The 26,099-nt window shown below is 35.5% G+C and overlaps 1 protein-coding gene and 1 pseudogene across 1 annotated transcript; one reads left to right on the top strand and one right to left on the bottom strand.

The window, feature by feature from the left end:
• Window positions 1-15,908, bottom strand: part of LOC114280084 (perakine reductase-like) — a 183,300-nt pseudogene extending 167,392 nt beyond the window's left edge.
• A 752-nt stretch (window positions 15,909-16,660) lies between these two features.
• On the top strand, window positions 16,661-18,886 carry LOC145791752 (uncharacterized). The gene is made up of 8 exons (XM_082872183.1): window positions 16,661-16,665; window positions 16,755-17,300; window positions 17,370-17,553; window positions 17,621-17,711; window positions 17,830-17,839; window positions 18,241-18,378; window positions 18,484-18,619; window positions 18,665-18,886. The coding sequence occupies exons 1-8, from the start codon at window positions 16,661-16,663 to the stop codon at window positions 18,884-18,886; spliced, it is 1,332 nt and encodes a 443-aa protein (XP_082728309.1).
• Window positions 18,887-26,099: the final 7,213 nt, after the last annotated feature.

Genomic DNA, 26,099 nt, shown 5'->3' with positions numbered 1-26,099 from the left:
TAAATGAGGAATTTGAATATGCTACCTTAGAATTGTAGGATGTTCAAAGGAAAATCCATCACAACGTACCAGCTGGCTTTCAAGCCAAGAAACTCTCAAGAATTTCCAGATAGATTTACAATCCATTTGTTTTAACAAAAAAAATGTTTTCTAAAAAATGTTGTGAACTTTTTAGCATTTGGTATGTTAGAATAGAAAGTGAGGGATTTATTAGAAAATCTCTTTTTATATATTTGTATTTCAATTAGTTCATGAAATATTCTTGTATTTTAATTGGTCCTCTTCTTTTGCAGATTTGATCTAACAAATCTTAATTATTATATTTTAGGTCTTTTATGAACAATTTTACTCTTACAAATATTTTATTAACTCTTAGCAACCTAATATGTTGAGCTAATTTAGATTATTTTTAATTTTTTGCATATTAAACTTTAAAATTTATAACTTTTGTTGTACATATTTATTTTTGATGAAATTTATATTTTTGAAACTTATTTAATGAGGTTTATCATATAAGATTTCACTTGAATATAAAATTATATAAATAAAAATAATTAAATTTCGCAGTACGAAATGTTCATGATTGATGTGTTGACAAACTACAATTGCACAATAAAGTTTGCAAGAAAAATGGCAGATTTTATTAATAGTACACACCTTTGTATTGTTAATAGAATTAACTTTCAAAAATCTCAAGTATTTACAAGTCCGATTATTCTTGTGTTGTGAATATTCACATCTATATTTTACACAACATAGACATCGCAAACATTTACATTTACGTTTTCACTTTCATACTGTATGAACCACTCGTGTTCATGTTGACAATAAGAAGATTCACATCACAAAATATAAATGTGAATAATAAGAATATAAGTAATTCATATGTACAATGGGAATATTCACATTGTAGTTAAAATTTATAAACAATGAGGAACTTCACTTCCTCCCACTGCTCACTTAGCCAAACAATGCGCAACACTATTTGAATACCAAATACATGCCTCCACATAGGGAGTTGTTTTTGAAACTTTGCTACATGTAGAATTAATTGAAACATAACAAATTAGTTTGGAGTAATTAGAACATAAGTACTAGGAGTATGGTTTATGAAAAAATGCCCCAATTAGGATACATTTTTCATGGACGGACATTTTTAATATTTTTAATAGTAAACTATCACCACCACTAATCATTAACCAATTAGTGATTAGTTAACTCATTTTCCCTTAATCAAGAATGCACTTAAAGCCTCAACTATCCACATCTGTGATTGCAACATATAAATTAGATGATTGCAAATTTGTTCACAATCCAAAAGATTTCATTCCCGCCAAAAGTTCAAAATGAACCAATTAAGTGTTGTGTATTGTTCAAAAGGACAATAAGGAAAAGATTCCAACTAATTAGAAATGAGTGGCAACTAATACGACGCTGAAGTAACCCATGCCATATGGGAGGATTCATTTAAATAACTAAAAAAGAAGTTTGCTCTTTTCTTTTACTAGAGGAATTTTGATAGATATGGCTCGATAAAAACATCGAAATCATAACAAAAAATGCATTGTGTAAGAATTCATGGTTTTTTTTTTTTTTTTTTTTTAATTCCAGTAAAGTAGTTAAAAAAAAAAAGCAAATAAAAAAGGAAGAAAGGAATAATAAGAAAAGACACTTTCTTGTTGCTTTAGTAGCAAGTATTTTTCTTCAATCATATACTATGATTCGTTGGAACAAAAAAAAGCCCGGCTAGATACTGACCTAGCCTGGCCATGGGATAAAAAAAAAAGCCTTTTCGAACAAAATCAAAGAAAAGTAAGTCTTCTTTATTTTGATTTTTCTTTATATTTATATTGGATCTCTCCAGCCCTTCTTTTATCTAAATGGAATTAATGATAAAAATTGTACCATATCTATATAATAAAGATAAATAGAGAGAAAGAAAGACTTTTTTTAATCCTTACTTTACGTGTAATGTAACATAGTAATTATTTTCTTTTCTTTTTTAATTGGGAGAGGTGCCTGAGTGGACTAAAGCGATGGATTACTAATCCGTTTTGTGAGTTATTTGTACCGAGGGTATGAATCCCTCTCTTTCCGTTTCCCTTGATGACTTGATATTTGATTTCTCTTTCAAAATACGAGGGCTGTTTTGAATTATATTCTCTACCACCTTTCCTACCTGCCTAAGTCACCCTTACTGCCACTCTACAGAACCGTACATGAGATTTTCACCTCATACGCCTCCTTGTTCAAATCTTTTGAAGTCATTGGATCCTTTTCCTCGTTCAAGAATCTCCTCTTTTCTTCCACTCCGTCCCGATAGGACCCATTTAGTCACGTTTGTTCCAATTGAACACTTTCCATTTTTAGTTTTGATTCTTCTCAAAGGTTAGCTCCCCATTCTTTCATTCTTTCAACAATAGAAGACTCAAACCTGCTGCCTCTTTCCTCTGAGCTTGTTACCTTGTAGTTTTCATTCCTCTCCTAGCTGCGAGTAGGAAGCTATCGGAGTAGCATCCCATTTTTTGACCAAGATTCTTGTTATTTATTTTTGTAAGAGAGAGGGTCCGCTAGCCTATCTCCTATATAATATAGGCAATCAGTGGTGGCATCTCTTGCTTATGCCTGCTCTTTTCTTCTTCCTTTGCTTCGCGTCTGCCTATCTATTATGTAGGGAAATCAAAACCTAGGTACCCCCCGATTGTAGCGAATCAGTTATGGGAAAACGACGGGAATTGAACCTGCACATGGTTGATTCACAATCCATTGTAGGTGATTCAATTGAAGCAGTCAATTTAGCAGTTAATTTAGTAGTTCCAATCGATGCTGATTTAGCCATTCATAACTCGTTGATAGCAGCGTGAAAGGACCAAAGACAGAGCTTATTGCTATGCCTGTTCGTGAGCGTACTAATGCTTCATTGAATCTATCCCGCCCTTCTTTTTTGTATAGGCATATACAATCTCTCTACTTCAAAAAAGGGGGAAGAAATGGAAACCCAACAGAAAATGTAAAAGAAGTATAAGTACCTCACCTCAAAGGCAAGCCAACCAGTAGTAAGCCAATTGGTAATTGCATCTAATCTGTTCCTACAGAACTTTCCATCGTAGTAGTCAAGCCTCTGTATCAACTGAATCACTTTAAGGTTGTTCCCCCGTGTCCTACTAATTGCATAAGAGTAGTTTGAACTTCACTACCTTACAAGGCTTTTTCAGCTTGATCGAAATCGATTTTATGATTGAACAGCAGAAGTGCTACTTAGTAGAAGAAACTTAAAGAGACCGACAGTAGCTAAGAGATAACTCTTCTTCCTACATACCAACCAGACACAATCGAATGAATATAGTTGATAGCAATTCTTTATCCTCAACTTTTTTCATTAAAAATTGGAAGTAAATGAGTAATCGCCCAAGTTATGAAGTCAAATTATGAATTACATGAATTATGGATCTAGGAACTTTGGATGAACTAATGCAAATGGGTGTAAGCCTCACTGCTTGGAAAAACCCAGTGTTGACCACACTGAGAGAGACAAAAGCACAGGTAACACTAGTTGGCGAAGTGGCGTTAAGCATCCCTTGATTTATACCCCAAAATGGTGGCTTGCTTTCATCACTTTCTCTCATTCAACTGGTGTCAAGGCTAAAGACAAAACCTATAATACATAGATAGAGTTTTGATGTCGACTCCCTTCTCACTCTAAAAGTAGTGAAGTAATTTGAGTGAAAAGCAGTTAGCTCAAGTAGCCTGAACTAAATATCTTCCTCCCACAGTAGTCCGCACCGGTCTTCTGTTACCTCACAAGCTCACCGACGCCGGCATATCATGGCAGAAAGTGTCTGGTCTACTCTGCTTTTTCCGCCGCACGCCCTCCCATCTCATGTCTTTTCTAAACTAGATATGCCTGTGGAGGGACTATAGACTCCCTCAATAATAGGTAGGTAGGATAGCAATCTAGGAATTAGAACCATAAGAGTCAGAGTTCTCTTTTGATTATTTCAGATTGATCGGAAAAAATAGATATAAAGAACCATAGGATATTCAAACAATAAGGTAATCCCTGGCCAATCCCATAAAAGGGATGGGCCCCTTTGCTCAACTTCCAGTATAGGACAGGTGATCCTAGGTCTATCCTAACAAAAACAAAAAGGCCCCCAACTTTGGGATGCCTGCAAGAGAAAGGCACCTTAGGGAAAAAATCACCCTTCTTTTAGAGAGAGCTAACCGTTCCCGTAAAGGGGGCGGGGGCAAGTCCAGTACTTAATCAAGTGCTTTCTATCTATCTTTCCTGTTGAGTGCTCTTAGAGGTGCATGCTTTGACCCCTTTGCGGATGTCGCAGCACAAGACTGACTTGTAAGTAAATCTCTAGACCGTCTTTGTCCTCGCTTAGACCCTTATTGATTAGATTAGGGCACATTGCCACTTTTATGACCAAGCTAACCCTGGATAGGCTTTACCATCCCATGGAATAGGAATGGCAGAGCGACCTAGAATTGGAATATGCACCATGGCACTTCGTCTACTCTCCTCTTGCGCAGTTGATCAGGAAGTATATTCGTATGTCCACTATAGTCTATTTGAAGCGTTCTTACCCTTTCTTGTCTGGAATCAAACGAAATTGTTGAACCTGTGTAGTGGGTAGGGAATACCCTTTTTATTAACGGAAAACAAGAGTTATAAGCTCTCTCGTGTGAGATCACGTTCGTTTCGAGTTTCTTATTCTCCATTAGCAGCGGGAAAGGAGTCTATCTATCTGCCTAGCTTTGGTAGATTCCCCCAACGCAATCCACAGAAATTCCACGAATCCCTTGGTGGATAAGTTCGACAACTCAGTAGCAGTGCGGAATTGGTTTGAGGATGGTAAGTTTACTATAGGTCATATCATGAAAATGCCAAATAATCAAATACCAACAGAAGATATTTCCTTTACAATAGGTAGTGCTATTTCTTTAAATGATTCTATTGGTAATGCCTTTCCTAGCATGGATGTATATAGGTGCTGTTTGGTGTAGCTGTTAAAGCAGATTATAGATTATAACTTAACGGATTATAGGTTATGACTTTAATCAGAAGCTGTTGATCTGTTTGGTGTAACTGTTGGATTATAGATTTAAGTTGCTAAGTAGTATTTGTTAAATAAGCTGTGAAGTAATTTTTTCAATTAACTTTTATTTTTTATTATTCACTATTTGTCTACATTTCACATAAAAAATAATAATAATATTCTATAGTCCATTTGGGTCTTTTTCTATTTTTTAAAAAATAAAAAATAAAAAAATCTAAGAGTATAATCGTGAATTAACATGTCCACAGCAGAAACTGATAATCAGAAGCAAGGGGTGAGCAGCTTCTCAGAATCAGCTTTTTTGACTTAAAATAAGTTGTTAGAATCAGAAGCTGTTTGAAATAAGTTTAACCAAACAATTTAAAATAATTTTTTAAAAGTCAGAAGCCATAAATTGGCTCAAAAAAGTCCCACCAAACACCCCCATAATAAGTGCAAGTCAACTAACGCGTGAAACACCTATTCCGTAACCATAGAATATCTTTTGCTGCTAATCTCACATTGAGTTCTCCGCAGACGTACAAGTCCTATAGGTATAAATAGTGTGGTCATACCTCACTACATATGACTTTCCTGCTCTGAACTAGTTCTCAAAGGCTTTCTCTGCTTGAGAAAATGAGAATGCTTTTAGAAAAGACGAATGCAAGGTTTGAGGAGAAAACATAGACTGAGAAGTAGGAAGCTGATTAAGACCATTGCAATCAAGGTTTCAAAAAGCGGTGTTACGTAACAGCTTACGTAACGGTTGCGTCCGTTATGTAACAATTCCGGCGGTAGGCACTACGCATTACACCCGCTTTTGCGGTGCAATGGAAATTCAAACGTGTAACGGCCGTTTTGGTGTTACGTAACGACTCGTTACACACCGTTACACACATTTATAATATTCTGAACAACTTTATTAAAAAAAAAAAAAAACTTACAAAATATACATTATACACATTCTGCAATATTCAGTAGCTCAAAAATAATTTTTGTTTTATTTTTATAATCATTTCATTTAATAATTGTAAAATTTTTTTATTTAGTTAGTTCAGGAATTGGTCAAAAATAATTTTGTAGGCATTTAAAATCAATTATTCTTAAAAAATAAATAAAAAGAAGAAGTACAATATGGATTTATGACATATGAAGTCATTAACTATTGAAATAAAATGTAAAAAGCTTATTTTATAGTGATTTAAAAATATGAAATATATTAGATCATACTTAAAAACTAACAAATATTGATCAAAATCTAGTTTAAACTCCAATAAATGTGATTTTGAAAAGAAAAAAAATATGCATATCGGGTAAGTTTTTTTCAAATTGTGTGAAAAATAAAAAAATTCACGGTTCCAGTTACCGCAATTGTTACGCTACGGGCTTTACACCCCGCAACTGTTACGCTACAGGCTTTACACCCCGCAACCACAACCACACCACTGCAACCACTTTTTGAAACCTTGATTGCAGTGATTTGAAGAGAACTTGTTTAGTGAGACGCCTCCGAGGGATGAAATTCTGGACGCCATTTCTGAATAGACAAATAATGTCCCACAATAACTCATGGACCATCAAAAAGCACATGATCATAGTCATCTCTATTGGAAAGCCTTACCAAAAAGAAATCTGATCCTAGATCCACAACCTTCACATCTCCCATAGCTCCCCACATCTGCTGTAAACGATCACACATAAACGGAAAGCTAATGGACTTACCTAACAATTTCACAATCAGCACATTTCGCAAGAGTTACCATTCTTTTTATGAGAAAGAACAAAAGAAAAGTAAATCAATAACACAGTTGTCTATCTTGTCAAAAAGATAAGGGGGAAAAAAAAACTATGGCATCCCTTTAGGCATTGGTTTTTTTGGGATTTTTTTTTCTACTTTTTATCGACTTCAGTAATGATTCAAGATTTTTACTTTTTAGGTTCATCTAAACGAGACAATCCTTATGAAAAATAAAAAAATAAAAAGGAAAAAGAATTTTTTTGAAAAAAGTACACTATAGACAAAAAAACCAATGCATGATTAGTACTTTTCAAAAAAAAATTGCCTAAAAAGTGGGTTTTTTGGGGGGGTTCTTTAATGGACTTTAAATATGTTATAAATGGCGGGGCTAGGCTAGAATTACTCATGCCAAGCCCATCCCATAAAGTAAACGAGCTCAAAATCTCAGCTCAACTCATGGGCCAAATATCTATCTCAAGCCATAGAATGGGTTGGGCTGGTTGGGCCCTCAAGCCCATGACCACCCTAGCCTAGATGGATTTCAAAAGTACATAAAAAAACAACTCAAAGTTGAAAAAAATTCAATAAAAACAAAAAAAACACCACCAAAAAAAATGCCAACTTAAAACTAGGAACTAGACTTGAGGTGCATTGGTAAATGGCAAATATAAACAAGAAACTTACAATCTCCTCTATAGGTACTAATGTGTCAATCCGACGTACGTAGTAGAGATCAATGTAGTCCACACCAAGGCCCTTCAAACTATCCTCACAACAGGAGTGCACATATTCAATAGTACCCTTCACCATAACTTGAGTAGGTTCCATTTTGACAATTCCAAATTTCCTAGCTAATTGAACTTTTTCTCGAGGCAAATCCTTTAATGCTTGCAAATATTAGAATCAACAGCTGAAATATCATACAAAATTGCAAAAGCATATTCATTTTTTCTTTGGCAAACAGCCAACAAGACTCTCTTTGGTTTGATTTTTAGAATAAATTTTCTGAAAAAAAAAATTCAAATAAACTAAAAACTAATTTGGTGTAGAAAATGAGAAGGGAAAATATGCAAATGGTCCCTGTAATTTACACATGTCATTTTGGTCCCTCTAATTTCAATTTGCTCGATTTTAACCTTGAATTTTGAACTATGTATCATTTTGGTCCAATAGATAACTTCTGTTAAGCATTTGGATGGAAAAGGCCCACGTGGACAACATGTGCAGAGTTTTTAAGGGCAAAAAAGGCAATTTGCTATCTCTTAATTAACTCAATGATTAATCCATCTAACTCCAAGTGAGTTAACTCACTCCCATTTAACTCAATGATATGTATATATATATATATATATATATATATATATATATATATCTGTACACAAAAGAGAGAGAGACAGAGAGAGAGAAAGAGAGAGAGGATGTGGAGTGAAGAGAAGATGTCGAAGAGTTGGGGGTGGGGGTGGGAGAGGGAGAGGGAGGTGGTGTCGAGGGCCTATGAGGGATGGCAAGGCAGCGTAAGGTGATGGCATGGTAGTTGCTGTCGCAAGTTTGAAATGAAAGGAGTGGGGTGATGGCTCAACATTGTGGAAGAGGCAGGGTGACGCGATGGAGAGAAAGCCCCTAAAAAGAAGAGAGTTTTAACCAAAACCCTGAACCCTATTCAGCCGAGGCCATCTGAGTCGATAGAGATCGATTCAAATTTTGATCTGTGTTGGGTTTTGGTATGTGTTCATGGTTACTTTAAAAGTTCCTTTTGTGTTCAGAACTGGGTTCAGTGCTATGACACAAGAGGGTTTGAATGGGTTCTTCAATGGCGTATTGTCTTGGCCTCTAGAGCTTCAAAGAGAAGAAGAATTGGTAGAAAAAGAAGCTTCGATTCGGCCCTTGGAGGTCCCTCTAAAAGATTCGAATCACCAACATTCACAATCGAGAAGGCTTGAGAGGCAAATTAGAAAGTACAAAACTCTATCAAGTTTGAATTTCGAGAATAGTGTTAAGAATAGTAGCAGTAAAAATGAGTTTTCAGGGATTTTGAAGTCGAAGAAAGAGGCATTCGAATTGGGAGAAGAAGCTCTGGGATGATCTCGAATTAGGGAAAGTTCGAACAATGTGAAAAAGACCATAGAGAATCGAACTGAGTCATGCCCAAATTCGATTTCATTGTCAGGGTTTGAATTCATAGACCGCGGAGGAATCATTGTTTTTCTATGTGGATTGACATTGGGTTCTCATATAACTATTGCGGGGAAGCCGAGACAAGCTCACGCCGAGCACGACCCGAAGGTATCTTTAAACGATGGTCAGTATGTGATGATGGTTTCACAGTTTATGAAGGAATTGCAAGGTGTGAAGACTGTTGATGGAGAGGACTTCAAGATATCTTTGTGTTGTGATTTTTGATAGTTATGATGATCTGTTGATGTTGGGATTGTTGTTTGGCTGTGGCGGCAACAGCGGAAGGCAGTAGAACAGCGGATGACGGTGATCGGTGGCTCTGTTTAATCACAAGCAAGGAAAAAGCTAAAAGAGAAAGCAAAATGTCTATTTTGCCCTTGGAAACCAATCACATGTCATTCACATGCAAATTTTCCGTCCAATTTCCTAATTTTTGTTTTCAATTGGACCAAAATGATACATAGTTCAAAATTCAAGATCAAAATCGAGCAAATTGAAATTAGAGGGATCAAAATGACAAAACGTGTAAACTACAAGGACCATTTGTATAATTTGCCCAAATGAAAAATACTCATCATTTTCACACGGTTTTATCTTTTGGGGATACAGAAATACTCTTTGAAAATTTGACAATACCTTTTTGGGGCTTATTTTTATCAGACTAGCTTCTATTTTATTCAAAAAAATTTAGAAAATAGATTATGAAAGTGAAACAAAATTTTCTAGTTAAACTCCGACTGTATTTTGTATGTATCGTATTCTACATATTTATTTGTTTTCCCTTTTCTCATTAATAAGAACAACTACATTTATAGTTATAGTCATACCCAAGTAAACCATCAAAACAAAAAGTATTAATATCCTCCTCGAATATTTCATTTCTTGTTAAAAAAACTATGAAAAGAGAACACTATCTCCCAAATGTAGCCTCCACTCTGTAGGTGTTATTAGTTCAAGTCTTATCTATCAAATCAATCTATAACACATCCTATTCAATGATGCAAGAAAAACAACAACAATCAAATCAAGTATACTACCAAAACCTTTCAAAAAGTTAGCGGAGTCTCCACTCTAAAGGTGTGAATACAAAACATTCATAATCAGGTCTTATCTTGTAGATTAGTTGAAAACGCACCCGATTCAATGATGCTAGAAAAATGACAACATTAATAATCAAAGAAGTATAGCTCCAAAACCTTTCAAAACCGAACTTTTTTCCCTTTCCTTTCTTGGACTTATAGCACAAATACTTCTAAAAGGAAATTGTATCTATATTGTACCCATATTGGATACCGAAACTCCTCAGATACTCGTGGTTACATATCCAATACTTCCTAAAACGTATCTAATATTTGATGCCAATTTTGAGAAGTATTGCATACTTTCTGGATAATCTAGGTCACATATCCAAACTATCATGAAAATGAAATTGTAATAATTTTGCATAATTGTTAAAATAGATACATGAATAATTTTTCAATATTTTCTAATTTCTTACCCAAAAGAAAATAGTGAAATTATAGTACTCTACCTTTTCAAATATTATCAAATTAGTTATCGGCTCAAAAAAACAAAAAGTAAACTGGCTCTTACTCTAATAATTAATAGAGATTATTTCATTTTTACCCTTATACTTTGTCACAATTTTCAACGACCCCCCCAGACTACTTTTATTTTCACACGTACCCCTATACTATTTAAATTGCTATCAATTTTGCCCCTACCATCAGATTTGAAACGGAAAAAAAGTTTAAAAAATTATATTTTGGCCCCAAACTTCAAAAGAAAGATGCAGACCCACCCTTTTCCTACCAGCAAACCACCAGTAGCAACCACCACTTCAAGCCCTTCTATCTCATTCGTCATAACTCCGTTTTGCCTCATTTTTATGTCGTTGGATTCAACTCACGGTCTAGTTTTCGTATCACATCTCACATGTCTCATTCTTCCTCTTTTCACATGCTATCGGAGCTCTGAAAGTTGATAAAAAAAAAAAGAAGACTTTTCTTCTCGTTTTCGACTTTTCTTTGAGCCATCTTTCGGCCTTCATATCTTTCTCGATTCTTCATAGTTTGACTTCATTCTTTCGCCATTCTCTTCACCTCACTTCCTACTTCACCCTACACTACCTCGCTTTCTCACTTCTTCGTGTAATTGGCGGTTTTGGTATGCTGAAAGTTGTCCGGAAACTAATTTCAAAAATTTCAAAATATTCATCTTTTGTTTCTTTCTTCTCCATCTTCCTCATTCCTTTTATTCTTCTTCACTTATACATAAATTGCCTATAGTTGCATAATTTACCTACTCAGAAACTCCAACCAAAACATGCAAAGTTTTGATTTACTATTTATGGCCTTCAATGCAGATGTTTCTATACAACATTGCATGGTCTTCCTGGGTACTTCCTTGCAGCCCAAAAAGCTCTTGCAAGTTTTTTCCTTTTCACAGTAGTGTTATTGCTGATGGTTACCTAATTTGTGTTACCTCTTAGTTTCTCTAACAATTGGAATCTAGTAGGTTCCTTATGCGGCTGCTATGTGCTCTCTTCGGGCTGTATTTGTAACACCTTGTGTGAGTTCTATATATCTTATCACAAACTTTGTCATGTGTAGTGACTAGTTTGAAGCTCATATTTAATGAATAGAGGATCTAAAAATTGTGCAGTTATGGAGCATTACATCTAAACTATGAAGCATGGGTACTTCGAAAAACATGCCGTACCTGTACCAGGTACTTACCGGCGTATGGTACCTCGTATGGTACTTCTGCATATGTACCAGGTACACGAAACACGTACCCAAATTTTTTCTTCTTAATTTTTGGCGTACCCAGACATACCTACTATATACCCAAGCCGTACCGTACCTCAGTTGAAACAATATTTTCTTCTACTATAGAGATAAAACCCCTTTAACTAGACTTTTTTTTTATTTATTTTTAATTTTATACTTAGCATGTTTTTAAAATTAAACTATGGTTTGTAAAATATATTGACATTTAATTGTGCTTTATACCTTTACTTTTGGCATTAAATGTTAATTATAGGTTGAATCTAAACAAATTAAACCATTTAATTAATTTTACATTACTATAAATTAAAAATAAATATTTTTTTATAAGTGTACCAAGCCGTACCCATACCCGTACCCTATTTTTTTTGAATTTTACCGTATCGACGAACCCTTATCGTACCAGTACCAGTACTCGTACCCGTACCCATGCTTCATAGCATCTAAACAAGTTGGCCCCAATGAACAGGTAAATCCTGAAAAGTGGCTGTTTTGGGTTGATCAACCATCATGTTATCGATCTTTCTCTTGTTATAATTAAAAAAATTAAAATTTTTATTTTATTCTATTGATTAATTGGATTGTTTGATGAATTATAATTCTGGGTTTCTAAGATTCGGTGTTTTGATTGTGTTGTTATGTCTCTTTTAGGATGCATGGTTTGGAATTGTTTGCTTTTTAAATTTGTGGGTTGCGTTTGTTTTCTCTTTTGAAATTTTTGAAATTAGTTTTCGATCAACTTTCGGCATACCAAAACCGCCCATTACACGAAGAAATGAGAAAGTGAGATAGTGTAGGGTGAAGTAGGAAGTGAGGTGAAGAGCATGGTGAAAGAATGAAGTAGAACGGTGAAGAATCGAGAAATATATGAAGTCCGAAAGATGGCTTGAAAAAAAGTCGAAAACGAGAAGAAAAATCTTTTTTTTTTTTTATCGACTTTCGGAGCTCCGATAGCATGCAAAAAGAGAAAGAATGAGACGTGTGAGATGTGATATGAAAACTAGACCGTGAGTTAAATCCAACGACATAAAAATGTGGCGAAACGGAGTTATGACGAAGGAGATAGAAGGGCTTGAAGTGATGGTTGCTGGTGGTGGTTTGCTGGTAGGAAAAGGGTGGGTTTGCATCTTTGTTTCGAAATTTGGGGCCAAAATGTAATTGTTTTAACTTTTTCCGTTTCAAATTTGACGGCAAGGGCAAAATTGATAGTAACTTAAATAGTATAGGGGTACGCGTGAAAATAATAGTCTAGGGGGTCATTGAAAATCGTGACAAAGTATAAGGATAAAAATAAAATAATTTCTAATTAATATCTAAATAATGGTTTCTCACTATTCTTTGAGCTTATGTAGAATATAATACTAAAAATAAGAAAGAAAAAAAGAAAAAGAAAAATTCAACATACCCTTGCCATACCCGTATCCAATTTTATTAGATTTTATTGTATGGCCGTATCCGTATCGTATTGTATCTGTATCCCGTACCTGTATCCCGTGTCAATATCCTTACTTCATAGGTTGTTGGATATGGTCCAAAACATGCTTTGGGCAACATAAAAAATAGTAAAAAACATAATAAACAAAGATAGAGAAAGTATACCAAACCAAGCCAAGTCTCAAGTCCCATTAAATGAGGTCGGCTACATGAATCTTTCTCCTCCACTCGACTCTATCAAAGGCCATTTCGCTAATCAAATTAAGGAGATTCATATTTCTATTTACTACACTATCCCACATCAATTTAGGTTTACCCCGTGTCCCCTAACACTTCCATCTACCGCCACTGCATCGCATCTCTTCACTACTGCCTCTGTTGGTCTTCGTTGTATATAACCAAACCATCTCAATCTATTCTCTCTCAACTTTGCTTTTATCGGTGCTACTCCTACCCATTCTCGAATATACTTATTCCTAATTCTGTTTTTCCTAGTCTTGCCACACATCTACCTTAGCATCCTCATCTCGTCAACACTCATCTTATCTACATGTTGTTTCTTAGTTGCCCAACATTTCGTCCCATACAACATTGCGAGTCTAATAGCCATTCTATAAACTTTCTTTTTAGTCTAGTGGGTATTCATTTATCGCATATTAACCCAGATGCATGCCTTTACTTAAGCCACCCCGTCTTAATTCGATGGGCCACATCCGCTCCAATCTCCCCAGCCGTTGTGATAATCGATCCTAAATAACGAAAATGTTCACTCTTTGGTAGTTCTTGGTTCTCAATCTTCACTTCTTCTCTACTTCTATTATTACTGTTACTACAATTACACTCAATGTACTCTGTCTTAGTTCTACTTATCCTAAAACCTTTAAATTCAAGTGTTTCTCTCAAAGTCTCTAACTTAGTGTTGACTCCTCTAATCTCGTCCACTAATACGATATCATTTGCAAAAAATACACCACGGCACATCATCTTAAATATTTTTCGTCAACTCATCCATAACTAAAGTAGAAAGATAAGGATTTAAGGTTGATCCTTGGTATAGCCCTGCAGTAATTGGAAATTCATTTGTCTCTCCAGCGGGCAATCTAATAGTGGTCACCACATTGCCACACATGTCCCTAATCACATCAATGTAACTTTTTGTCGTCCCTTTCTTCTCTAACACCCACCATATTATATTCCAAGGCACTCTATTATATGTTTTCTCAAGATCGATAAAAATCCTATGAATGTTTCTTTTCTTTCCTTAATACTTTTCTATTATTCTCCTCTAAAGATAGATCACTTCCATTGTTGACCTACCAAGTATAAACCCAAATTGATTCTCTAACACCTCTACTATATCTCGTAATCGACATTCCAGCACTCTCTCTCACACTTTCATTATATGATACATTAACTTGATTCCTCTATAATTATTACAATTCTGGACATCTCCTTCATTCTTATAGATTGGCACTAAAATATTCTTCCTCTACTCCTCTGGCATTTTCCTATTCAACAAAATCTTGCTAAATAACCTAGCCAATCAAGCAAACCCTTTCTTACCCAAACATTTCCAAGCTTCAATAGGGATATCATCGGGTCCTAAAGTCTTATTCAATTTCATTTTCATAAGTGCAACCTCCACTTCAAAATTCCTAATCCTGCGATGGAACTTATAGTATTGGTTTTCCTTATTACGGGCTACTTCCTCCCTTATTGACCTACCTCTATGTTAAAAAAAAAAAAGACACAGAAAGTGTGATTGGAAAAATGGAAAATTGTGTTTTACTGGGACCAACTCAAAATAATTACGACTTTCATGAAGATACTGGTCTTAGTCCAGTATCAGTGAAAGTTGTGGCATAGAACATAAGTCCCACTTGCACCTCCATAAAAATGCACTTTTTTTGAGTTGTTTCAACTAAGATGCCATTTCGCTAAGAAAAATTGATCTGGGATATATGACATCTTTTCAACAAGTCTTTAAATGAGCATAATCCTAACGGTCCTTTATACCAATGTAGAGTAGGGTAGAACTCATGTTTTCTTTTTCTTTTTTTAATTTTATTTTATAAATAAGAGTAACTTTATTAGAAAAAGAGCATCAAGACGATACTAACAAAAACAATCCACACCAAGAAAATTACATCTTAGCCAACTAAGAATCAACAAAAATCAATAAGGAAAATAAATTCAGCTCAACCCTCCCCAACACCCAACAGGACGACACCACCAACAAGAAGAACTCATGTTTTTCTTTTCAAGGATTCTCCCAAAAAATAGTTTCAACAAAATCTTTCAATTTCTTAAGACTTACTAAGTTCAATTCTTTATATTTCTCTAAAACATAGTACGTTAAATGTAATAAATGGCAATAACCAAATTCCCATAACAAGCCCAGATGCTCAAGTACCATGTTAATGAAAGCATTACCTTTCCCACTAATATTTCGTTAGAGTGGTCAACACCATAAATATCTGACGTATCAAAGAAAGTAATTCCTTTACTGAATGCATACTTGATTATTGCAATGCCATCCTCATCAGAGACAAGAGAATTGTAAGCTCCACTAAGCCCCATACAGCCATAACCCAATTTTGAGACCTGAGAAAAAGAAGAAAAAAAAAAAAGATTCCAAATTCAGAAAACGAATGAGAAACAAAAATACATTGACAAAACATTTCTAACACTCACACCTAGCCTTCCTAACTAGTTGTTAAAGGGTTTGACTCCCCTCCCCCCCCCCCCCCTAAAAAAAAAAAAAAATTCTAATTCCTATTAAAAGACATATAACTTAAGTTCTAAATACAGCTAAAGGTCACCAACTTTTATCATCGCAAACATGGAAAGATATATATAACTTTCTTCATAATATAATTTATTCCAAACATGGAACTAATCACAAGCATCCAACTAGGCAATTACATAAAACAACAACAAAAATCTGGTGACAAACCATTTTGTTTTTAAAACTACTAGCAAACAAAAAGAAAAATGTTAAGTGTTATTGTTATCAAAGGGTAGTTTAGTACTTTAGTTTATGTTTATGTTTGTTAGCTTAAATACGTATGCTTAAGTTGTAACCCTATCATCATTGAAATAATATTACAGCAGATGCTTCTCTCTTTCTCTCTCGGTTCATTCTTCTTCCTCTTCTTCTTCATCTGTGAAGTTAACATGGTATCAGAGCCTCCTCTTCCTCCTCGAAGAATTTTTCCTGGTCTTTCTTTACTTTCCTCTTGTTTTTTTTTCATTTTGTGTGTACAGTTTCAAAAAAAAAAAAAAAAAAATTCCCGTGCTCGAAATTTGATGGGCTTCCTTTATATGATTTTATTTAAATTTTTTGTCCATTGTTTGGTTGTTTTTCGATTTTTGGTTGATTTTTTGGGAAAACGACTGATTTTTCGAAACTCCTTGCTCCAGCCTTTTTAGGGCTGATTTTTCCCTTCTTCTCTTCTCCTTGGGAGCCAACTGGACCAATGCGGTAGGTTAGGAGTCCTGCTTTGATGATTTCTTGAGGTTTTTGTAGTTGATTAGTCCTTCACTTGCTCTATTTGGCTTGTTTTGGTGTAGGCTTGCTTTGTTTTCACCTATATTGGTGCATTGCTGTCTCCAGTTGATTGTTTTTGATTTGTTTGATACCTTGCTCTATTTTCCTATAGCTAGGTTCGAGCGCCAGACTTCTAAGGGCCTTGAGGAGAAGGGATTGAGTCGTGGTGTGACTCTTGGTGATAGCCCTCTTCAAATTAGTCCTGTTAAGCTTGATAGTACCAACTACTTGATTTGGTTCCGCTCCTGTAGTCTTGCTATCGCTGCTTGTCATTTGACTGGATATATTGATGGTACCCTCAAGCAACCCGCTGATGATGGTGATTTGTGTACTCAATGGATTTTCGAGAATGCTTTGGTTATGACCTGGTTGATCAATTCCATACAACCCACACTTAGTCAGACTTTCCTTTTGTTGGACACTGTTCATAAGATTTGGATAGCTGTGGCACAGATGTATTCTCAAAAAGGTAATAATGCACAGGCCTATGAGCTGTGGAAGAAAGTTCGGGGCTTAGATCAGAAGGATCGCTCACTTGCGGTGTATTATGCTGAGTTTAGTGGCTTGTGGTAGGAATTGGATTATTACCAGAGCAGAGCTTTCAAGCTGTTTGTTCTTAGGATGCCTCTTTGTTTCAGCAAGCTATCGAGAAAGAACGTGTTTATGATTTCCTTGCCTAGTCCGTCTCAATTTGGTAGCAAGGTTCCATCGGCTGATCAGGATCGCTTGAAGTGTGATTATTGTGGGAAGGACAGACATGACCGGGCACATTGTTGGAAGTTGAATGGTCGTCCTTCTCGAGGCCGTGGTTGTGGTGGTGAAGTTCGTCCTCAAGCACGTGTTCGAGATTACTGCTATCACCTCTACTGACACTGGTACTATTTCACAGGATAAGCTACACACTCTTAGGCGTTTGATGGCTCGGCTGGATTCTACCACAACCTCTTCTTCTTCTGCTTCTTCCAACTTTGCTCACACAGGTATTCCTGCTAGTGCACTCAGTACATCCTCATCATCTCCTTGGATTATTGATTCCAATGCTACCGACCACATGACAGGTGCCTAAAGTCTTTTTTATTCATATTCTCCTTGTTCTAGGCGAGATAAGGTTAGAGTGGCAAATGGCACTTTATCCTCTATCTCTGGCAAGGGTTCGGTTCTTTGTTCCTCTTTATTGTCTCTTTCATTTGTGCTTCATGCTCTTAATTTTTCTACTTACTCACTCTCTGTTAGTAGTCTTACTACCTCTCTAAATTGCTCCGTGACCTTTTTTCCTACTCATTGTGTCTTTCAAGAACTGGCTACGAGGAAAATGATTGGCAGTGGTAGAGCACAAGATAGACTGTAATTTCTGGATGTTGTTCCTTCTGCCTTTTTGTCATCTCAAGCTCTCAAGTGCACTACTGGCTCCTCTCTTCATCTCCTCCATCAGTGGCATCGTCGTTTAGGTCATCCGCTCTTTAGTGTTTTAGAGAAACTTTTCCCTTCTTTAGTTCGTGATTGTCCTAGGCAGAATTTTGGTTGTGATGCTTGTGAACTTGCAAAGCATGAACGTACTTGTTATCCTTCCATTAATAAAAGTGCTTTTCCTTTTATGCTTATTCATACCGATGTGTGGGGCCCCTCCCCTGTGGTTTCTACTTCTGGGTATCAGTGATTTGTTACTTTTATTGATTGTTATTCCTGTGTGACTTGGATTTACTTGCTTCCAACTAAAAGTGAAGTGTTTTATTGTTTTCAAATTCTTCGGAGTGATAATGAGACTGAGTATGTTGATAGAGCTTTTCAGGCATACCTAGAGGAGCAAGGCATCCTTTATCAGACTAGTTGTGTTGGCACTCCTCAACAAAGTGGAGTTGAACGCAAGAATGGCCATCTTCTTGAAATTGTTCGCTCTCTTTTGTTTACCATAAATGTCCCTTATTCTTTTTAGGGTGACGCTGTTTTTACCGCTGCTTACCTTATTAACCGTATGCCTTCTAGTGTCCTCAAATTTCAAATTCCTCTCGAACTTCTACCTGTCACTTATCCCACCCCTTCTCTTCCTCCTCGGGTTTTTGGGTGTGTCTGTTTTGTTCATCTCCAACCTCGTGCTCATGGGACACTTGATCCTAAGGCTGTGCGTTGTGTCTTTATTGGCTATTCTGCTACTTAGAAGGCTTACAAATGCTATGATCCATACACTCATAAATTGTATGTTAGTATGGATGTCACCTTTTGTGAATCTGTGTCCTTTTTTATTTCTTCTCCTCCATCTCCTCGGGGCGAGCGTGTTACAGATGAGATTGCGGACGATTCATATCAGCATGAGTTATCTTTTTTCCTTCCCAGTCAGTGGTCTATTATTTGTGGTGAGGGGGAGCCTAATAGTTCTCTTGATGTGGAGCTTGACATTGGTGGTCGTTTGGACAGAGCTGATCTTAAGCCTTACTCACGACATCAGAAAGAACAGACTCCTCTTGTGCCACCAGGTCAATCATCATCCCTTGTGCCAGCTCTATATCCTGTTTTGGCTTATTCTCCAGGTAATGACCCTTCATCTACTTCTCCATCAGTAGTTAATCGTCCTATTGTTGATGATTTGAGTCTTCCAATCGCTCTTAGAAAGGGGGCTAGGGCTTGTACACAACATCCCATTTCTAAATTTGTGTCATATGATTCATTCTCCTACATATTGTGCTTGTGTTTCATCTCTGTCTTCTGTGTGTATTCCATAGGGTTGGAAAGAAGCTATCAATGATCCTAAGTGGAAAGTAGCTATGGTAGAGGAGATGCAAGCTCTGAGCAAGAATAACACTTGGGAGTTGTTTCCTCTTCCTAGTGGAAAAAAACTAGTAGGTTGTAAGTGGGTGTTTACCATTAAGCAGAAAGCAGATAGGATAATTGAACGGTACAAAGCAAGATTAGTGGCCAAGAGGTTTACCCAGATGTATGGAATTGATTATCAAGAAACCTTTACTCTTGTTGCAAAGGTGAATTCCATTCGAGCTCTTCTTTCTTGTGCTGCCAACTTGGGATGGTCTTTACAACAACTGGATGTGAAGAATGCCTTTCTCCATGGTGACTTGGAGGAGGAGGTGTATATGGATGTACAACCGGAATTCTCGTCTCAGTCTACAGTTGGCAAAGTTTGAAGGTTGAAGAAGGCTCTATATGGTTTGAAACAATCTCCCCGAGCTTGGTTTGACCGATTTCTAAAGGCCATGTTGAGATTTGGGTGTAAGTAGAGCAATGCAAATCATACCATGTTTGTCAAACACAATGCAAATAAGGTTGTTGTACTTATTGTATATGTGGATAACATAGTAGTGACAGGAAATGATAAGGAGGAAGTGACGCATCTCAAGAGGCAATTGGCCAAGGAATTTGAGATCAAAGATCTTGGCTCTTTGAGATACTTTCTTGGAATTGAAGTTGCTAGATCTGACAAAGACATTTTTATTTCTCAAAGGAAGCATGTTCTAGATCTTCTTGGAGAAACTAGCATGTTGGGTTGCAAACCTTTTGATTTGCCCATTGAAGCTAACCATCGTCTCTGCAGTGGTGTTGGTGATAAGGATAGGTACCAGAGACTTGTGGGAAGACTTATATATCTATCCCATACTCGTCTTGATATTGCTCATGCAGTCAGAATAGTGAGTCAATTCATGCATGATCCTCGTGCAACATATTTAGATACAACATATTGCATTTTAAGGTACCTTAAATCAGCTTCGGGAAAAGGGATTCTGTTTTCAAATCATGGCCACTTGAGGTTAGAGGTCTTCACAGATGCAGATTGGGCTAGTTCTATAGATGACATGCGATTTACTTTTGGTTACTGCGCTTTTGTGGGGGGAAATTTGGTTACCTAGCATAGTAAGAAGCAAGCAGTTGTGTTCAGGTCTAGTGCAGAAGCAGAATATAGAGCTATAGCACATGGTACATGTGAACTTATGTGGCTTCAATCCTTGTTGGGCGATATAGGAATCATTTGTGATGGACCCGTGACTTTGTATTGTGACAACAAAGCTACTATCAGACATTTAAATCGACAGACATTTTATTAAGGAGAAATTGACTAAGGGTCTGATATATATGCCTTATGTGAAGTCGAAAGATCAATTGGCTGACATATCTACTAAAGGTCTTAGCAATAAGGTCTTCCATCCTATTTGTTGCAACTTGGGCATAAGAGATATATTTGCACCCACTTGATGGGGAGTGTTAAGTGTTATTGTTATCTAAGGGTAGTTTAGTACTTTAGCTTATGTTTATGTTTATTAACTTAAATACGTATGCTTAAGTTGTAACCCTATTATCATTGAAATAATATTAGAGTAGCGACTTCTCTCTTTCTCTCTCGGTTCATTCTTCTTCCTTTTCATCTTCATCTGTGAAGCTAACAAAAAACAACCTTAACCTGTTATCATAGCCTATGAAGCATGGATACTTCCATATCGAAATTGTATTGGATACCAATACTCTTTGGATACTCACAAATGCTTATCCAATACTTCCCAAAAATATCCCAATTAAAGTTTATTTGTCTTTAATTTTAGAATCAAAGTATCATATATGTTCAAGATACTCCAAGTATTCAACATATTTTGACAACAAGATGTGACATTTCTTGTGTAATGTTAGAGTATAATTGTTAGAATAAATGTAAGACTAGTTTCTTCAAAAACTTTGCGTACTAGACCGGAAAAATTGAGAAACAGTAAAATTAAAGCATGTCAACTTTTGTTGAAATTTGCATCCTCATAATATAACCTTAATCTTTTTTTACATGAATATGTTATAAAACTGAAATAAAGAACATTTAACTGATACTCAAATACATAATTAGTAATAAATATGTTATGACAAAATTACTTTTATATTTATACACATACATACATACATACATACAAGATATATATATATATATATATAGGTTTAGTGTAGTTTTCAAACCCAATCCAACTTGTTCTTGAATGTTGTCACATCAAAGTGCAAAACAGATTCAATGCCCTGGTCTCAATTAACAGTAGACCAATCTGTGAGGAATGCTGATGGGCTACCATTGGACCACGGTGGATCATCCTTGGAATCTGAAAATAAAACAAAGACAGAATGGAATCACTTTGTTTCAGTGACATATATAATCAGACTGAATAGGATTTGAAGAGCTGTCACGATCATTCACATCAATTTCAGCAGGCAAGAAGGGTGTGGAAGCTACCGTTTCTAGAATGCAAACAAGGTAGCTTCATGTTAGCAGCTCGTCTTTTTTCTATTTTGACCACCTAGTCTAATGCAATGTTTAGGTCTTTGTGTATGCCTAGCTACAAACTCTATGTGATTAAGTAGGTGCCACACTGCCTTATGCATCAGTGGCATATTCACTCTAGACGAGAACCAGTTGACTGAAGACTTGATTATTGGTATACCGATCAGTCCAGCCGAGTTGGTTTGATTCAGGAAGCTCCCTCCAGAGCAAAGCAAGCTGTAAGTCAGTTTCAAGTCTGCCTTTCTGCAAGAAAGCTAACTACACACCGCATCACTTTTTGACTTAGCAAAGTGCAGATGCAATGCTTAGGAGGTGAAAACTACTTAATTGAAAGTTCCGGTAGGTTCTTAGCAGTTTATCGTAGCTGGTGCAATACATATTTATTGTTGTATCATACTTTTTTTTTTATTTTATTATAAATTTGTCATATTGGTATCCTTCTCATGTTGTTTCTCTATCTTGTATTCATATCTATGTTTCATAAATCATGGCAGTCCTGTCTGTTGCCAGGAAAACTTTTGATAATGGATAAATTTTTTGATTTTGGCTGTTGTCAGCAAATCAAAGCTTTTCAAGTATTATTTCAAAAGTACAAATTGGCTTAACTAAAATAAATATAACCCAGCCAGAAAATAATTAAAATAAATCAACAAGACTCTGATTTTTCGCAGTCTATTCAAATAAAAGCTTGATTTGAAGCACTACTGAGACTGAAATTCAATCTACTGTATATATATATATATTCTATTACACACACATACACAAATATCTCGATGCAAATGCGATTGGAGTGTAAAGAATTGAACCGACATGTATATTGATAATCATCTGAATTTCAAATTCTAGCTCCATAATCGTGTATGAACTGAAACAAATACCGATTATTGGTGGGAATTTGGAAGAAAAAAAAAGAAGGGTAATTAGGGTTTTGTTACCTCAAATCCGTGGATTCCGAGTCTAACTTTGGGCATCTCAAAATCAGCCATTGTTTGTGTAATCGATCACTTCCACTTTCTTCTTCCTCCTCAACTCAACTCTGCAACTTCACTCTTTCCTTATATATATATATATATTGAGCCATATAGCATTACCAATATATGAAGAAAAAAAAAATTGAACACCATATATACTGGGGTTGATTTACCTTTTTTTTTTTAAAATAGATAAATTATAAATGCATCTTGCTTAAAATACATATTATCCGTTATAGTTTTAAAAATTACATCTCGCCTCTTTAAATTTTTAATCGCACAACAAATGACTCATTTTTTTAAAAAAAATTATTAAATCAATTAACAGTTTTTAATAATATCATAAATATATTTCAATTAATAATGCAGATAATTTTATTGTCGTATAGGAGAGTAGTTAGAAATTTTATTTTTTTTTATTAATTCTGCTAAATAAATTTTTTTACAATAGAGTATTTGTAATTTTTAAAACTATAAGAAGTAATTTGTATTTTAAATAAATCTCAGGGTTGTATTTGTAATTTAATTTTTTCAGATAAATTACATTCACCTCCCCTAATATTTGGACAAAATATTGTTAACCCCATCCCACTTTTCACCCAAAAAAAAAGTTAGTTTTCTATTTTTTAAAATTCATTTTTAAACAGGTTTTCATCTCTTTTTAATGAACTGTTTTTTATATTCTGTTTTTTTATTTTTTATTTTTACATTTTAGATATACCAAAATTAGATGTATCTAAAAAACATAAAAATAAAATTGGCTAAAATGTAGAAGAAATTTTTTTTTTACTAAATACAAATGAAAATTCAAACAAAAACGCACATAGTTTTTTTTTTTCTTCTAATTTTCGTTTGTTTTTAGTCAACTATTTTTATATTTTAGTCTCTTCCCCCCCCCCCCCCTTTTATAAGCATTTAGATTAAGTGAATCTAAAAAATATAAAAAAATTAATTAAAATATGAAGAAAAAAATCCCTAAATACAAATGAAAACTCATTTGAAAATAGTTTTTGAAAAGTTAAACCAAACAGAGCGTAATTTTTTTTTTAATTTGTGTCCAAAAAACATTTCTTTTCGATTTGGTCACAAAGTCTCTCTCAATATTGTTGGTAAAATCATAGCATTTTAGTTTTAGAAGAATTTAAATAGTAAGTTCAAAATGAGGGATTTTTTTGTGTGGAAGAAGAGTGGAGATAAATAAGTGTAGTAAAATGCACGTGTGGGGACATCTCTAGTACTTATTAATACATGCATTTGTATGTGTGCATGTGTGACTTTGTGCGTGTGTGTCTACATGTTAGTACATTTCTAGTTCCTATGAATGGCCAAGGTGTTATGTTTATTGACACACTTTACTCATTTTTTCATTTTGTTTTGGGTGGGTTAAGCTCTTGCAAACCAAACCAAACTAAACCTTGAGTCCCATCAAATGGGGTCGACTACATGAATCCTTCTTCTTCACGTGGCCCTATTAAAGGCCATTTCGTTAGTCAAATTAAGTAGATCCATATCTCTATTTACAATGCTAACCAACGTTAATCTAGGCCTACCCCGTTCCCTAACACTTCCATCTACCTTTACAGCATCGCATCTCTTCACTACTGCATCTGTTGGTCTCCGTTGAATATGACCAAACCATCTCAATCGATTTTCTCTCAACTTATCTTCTATCGATGCTACTCCTACCCATTTCCGAATACACTCATTCCTAATTCTGTCTTATCTAGTCTTGCGACACATTCACCTTAGCATTCTCATCTCAGTCTAACTCATCTTATCTACATGTTGTTTCTTGGTTGGCCAACACTTCGTCCCATACAACATCGCTGGTCTAATAGCCGTTCTATAGAACTTACCTTTAAATCTAGTGGGTATTCGTTTATCGCACAATACCCCAGACGTACTTTTCCACTTACACTATCCCGCCTTAATCTTATGGGCCACATCCGCATCAATCTCCCCCGCTATTGTGATAATCGACCCTAAATAATGAAAATGTTCACTCTTAGGCAATTCTTAATTCTCAATCTTTACTTCTCCTCTGCTTTCGTTGTTACTGTTACTAAATTTACACTCTATGTACTCTATTTTAGTTCTACTTATCCGGAATCCTTTAGATTCAAGAGCTTTTCTCCAAATCTCCAACTTTGTATTAACTCCTTCTCTGGTCTCATCCACTAGCACTATATCGTCTGCAAAAAGCATACACCATGGCATTTCATCCTGGATATTTTTTGTCAACTCATCCATAACTAAAGCAAAAAGATAAGGACTTAAGGTAGATCCTTGGTGTAGCTCTACAGTGATAGGAAATTCATTTGTCTCTCCAGCAGGCGATCTAATAGTGGTCACCAACCCTTCATACATATCCCTAATCACATCAATGTAACCTTTTGTCACCCATTTCTTTGCTAACACCCACCATATTATATCCCGGGACACTTTATCATATGCTTTTTCAAGATCGATAAACACCATATGAATGTCTTTTTTCTTTTCTCTATATTTTTCTATTACTCTCCTCAAAAGATAGATTGCTTCCATTGTTGACCTGCCAGGCATAAACCCAAATTGATTCTCTGACACCTCCGTTATATCTCGCAATCTGCGTTCTATCACCCTCTCCTATACTTTTATTATATGACACATTAGCTTGATTTCTCTATAGTTGTTGCAATTCTGGACATCACCTTTATTCTTATAGATTGGCACTAAAATGCTCTTCCTCCACTCATCTGGCATGTTCCTAGTCAACAAAATTTTGCTAAACAACCTAGTCAACCAAGCAACCCCCTTTTTACCCAAACACTTCCAAGCTTCAATAGGGATATCATCTAGTCCTAAAGCCTTATTTGATTTCATCTTCTTAAGTGCAATCTCCACTTCAAAGTTCCTAATCCTGCAATATAACCTATAGTCTTGGTTTATCGTATTACTGGTTATTTCTTCCCCTATTGCCGTACCTCCATGTTCCTCATTTAATAGTTTCTTAAAATAGTTCTTCCATCTTTCCTTAATCTCTTCATCCCTCACCAATACCTTAGAATCCTCACTCTTGATGCACTTAACTTGATTAAAATCTCTTATTTTCCTCTCTCGTATCTTAGCAAGTTTGTATACCCTCTTCTCTCCCTCCTTGCTAT

Source organism: Camellia sinensis, chromosome 5 (assembly GCF_055761805.1).
Source record: "Camellia sinensis isolate YWXY chromosome 5, ASM5576180v1, whole genome shotgun sequence".
NCBI classification, from domain to species: Eukaryota; Viridiplantae; Streptophyta; class Magnoliopsida; order Ericales; family Theaceae; genus Camellia; species Camellia sinensis.
The sequence above is the reverse complement of the archived record's forward strand: the minus strand, read 5'-3'. Positions and strand labels throughout refer to the sequence as shown.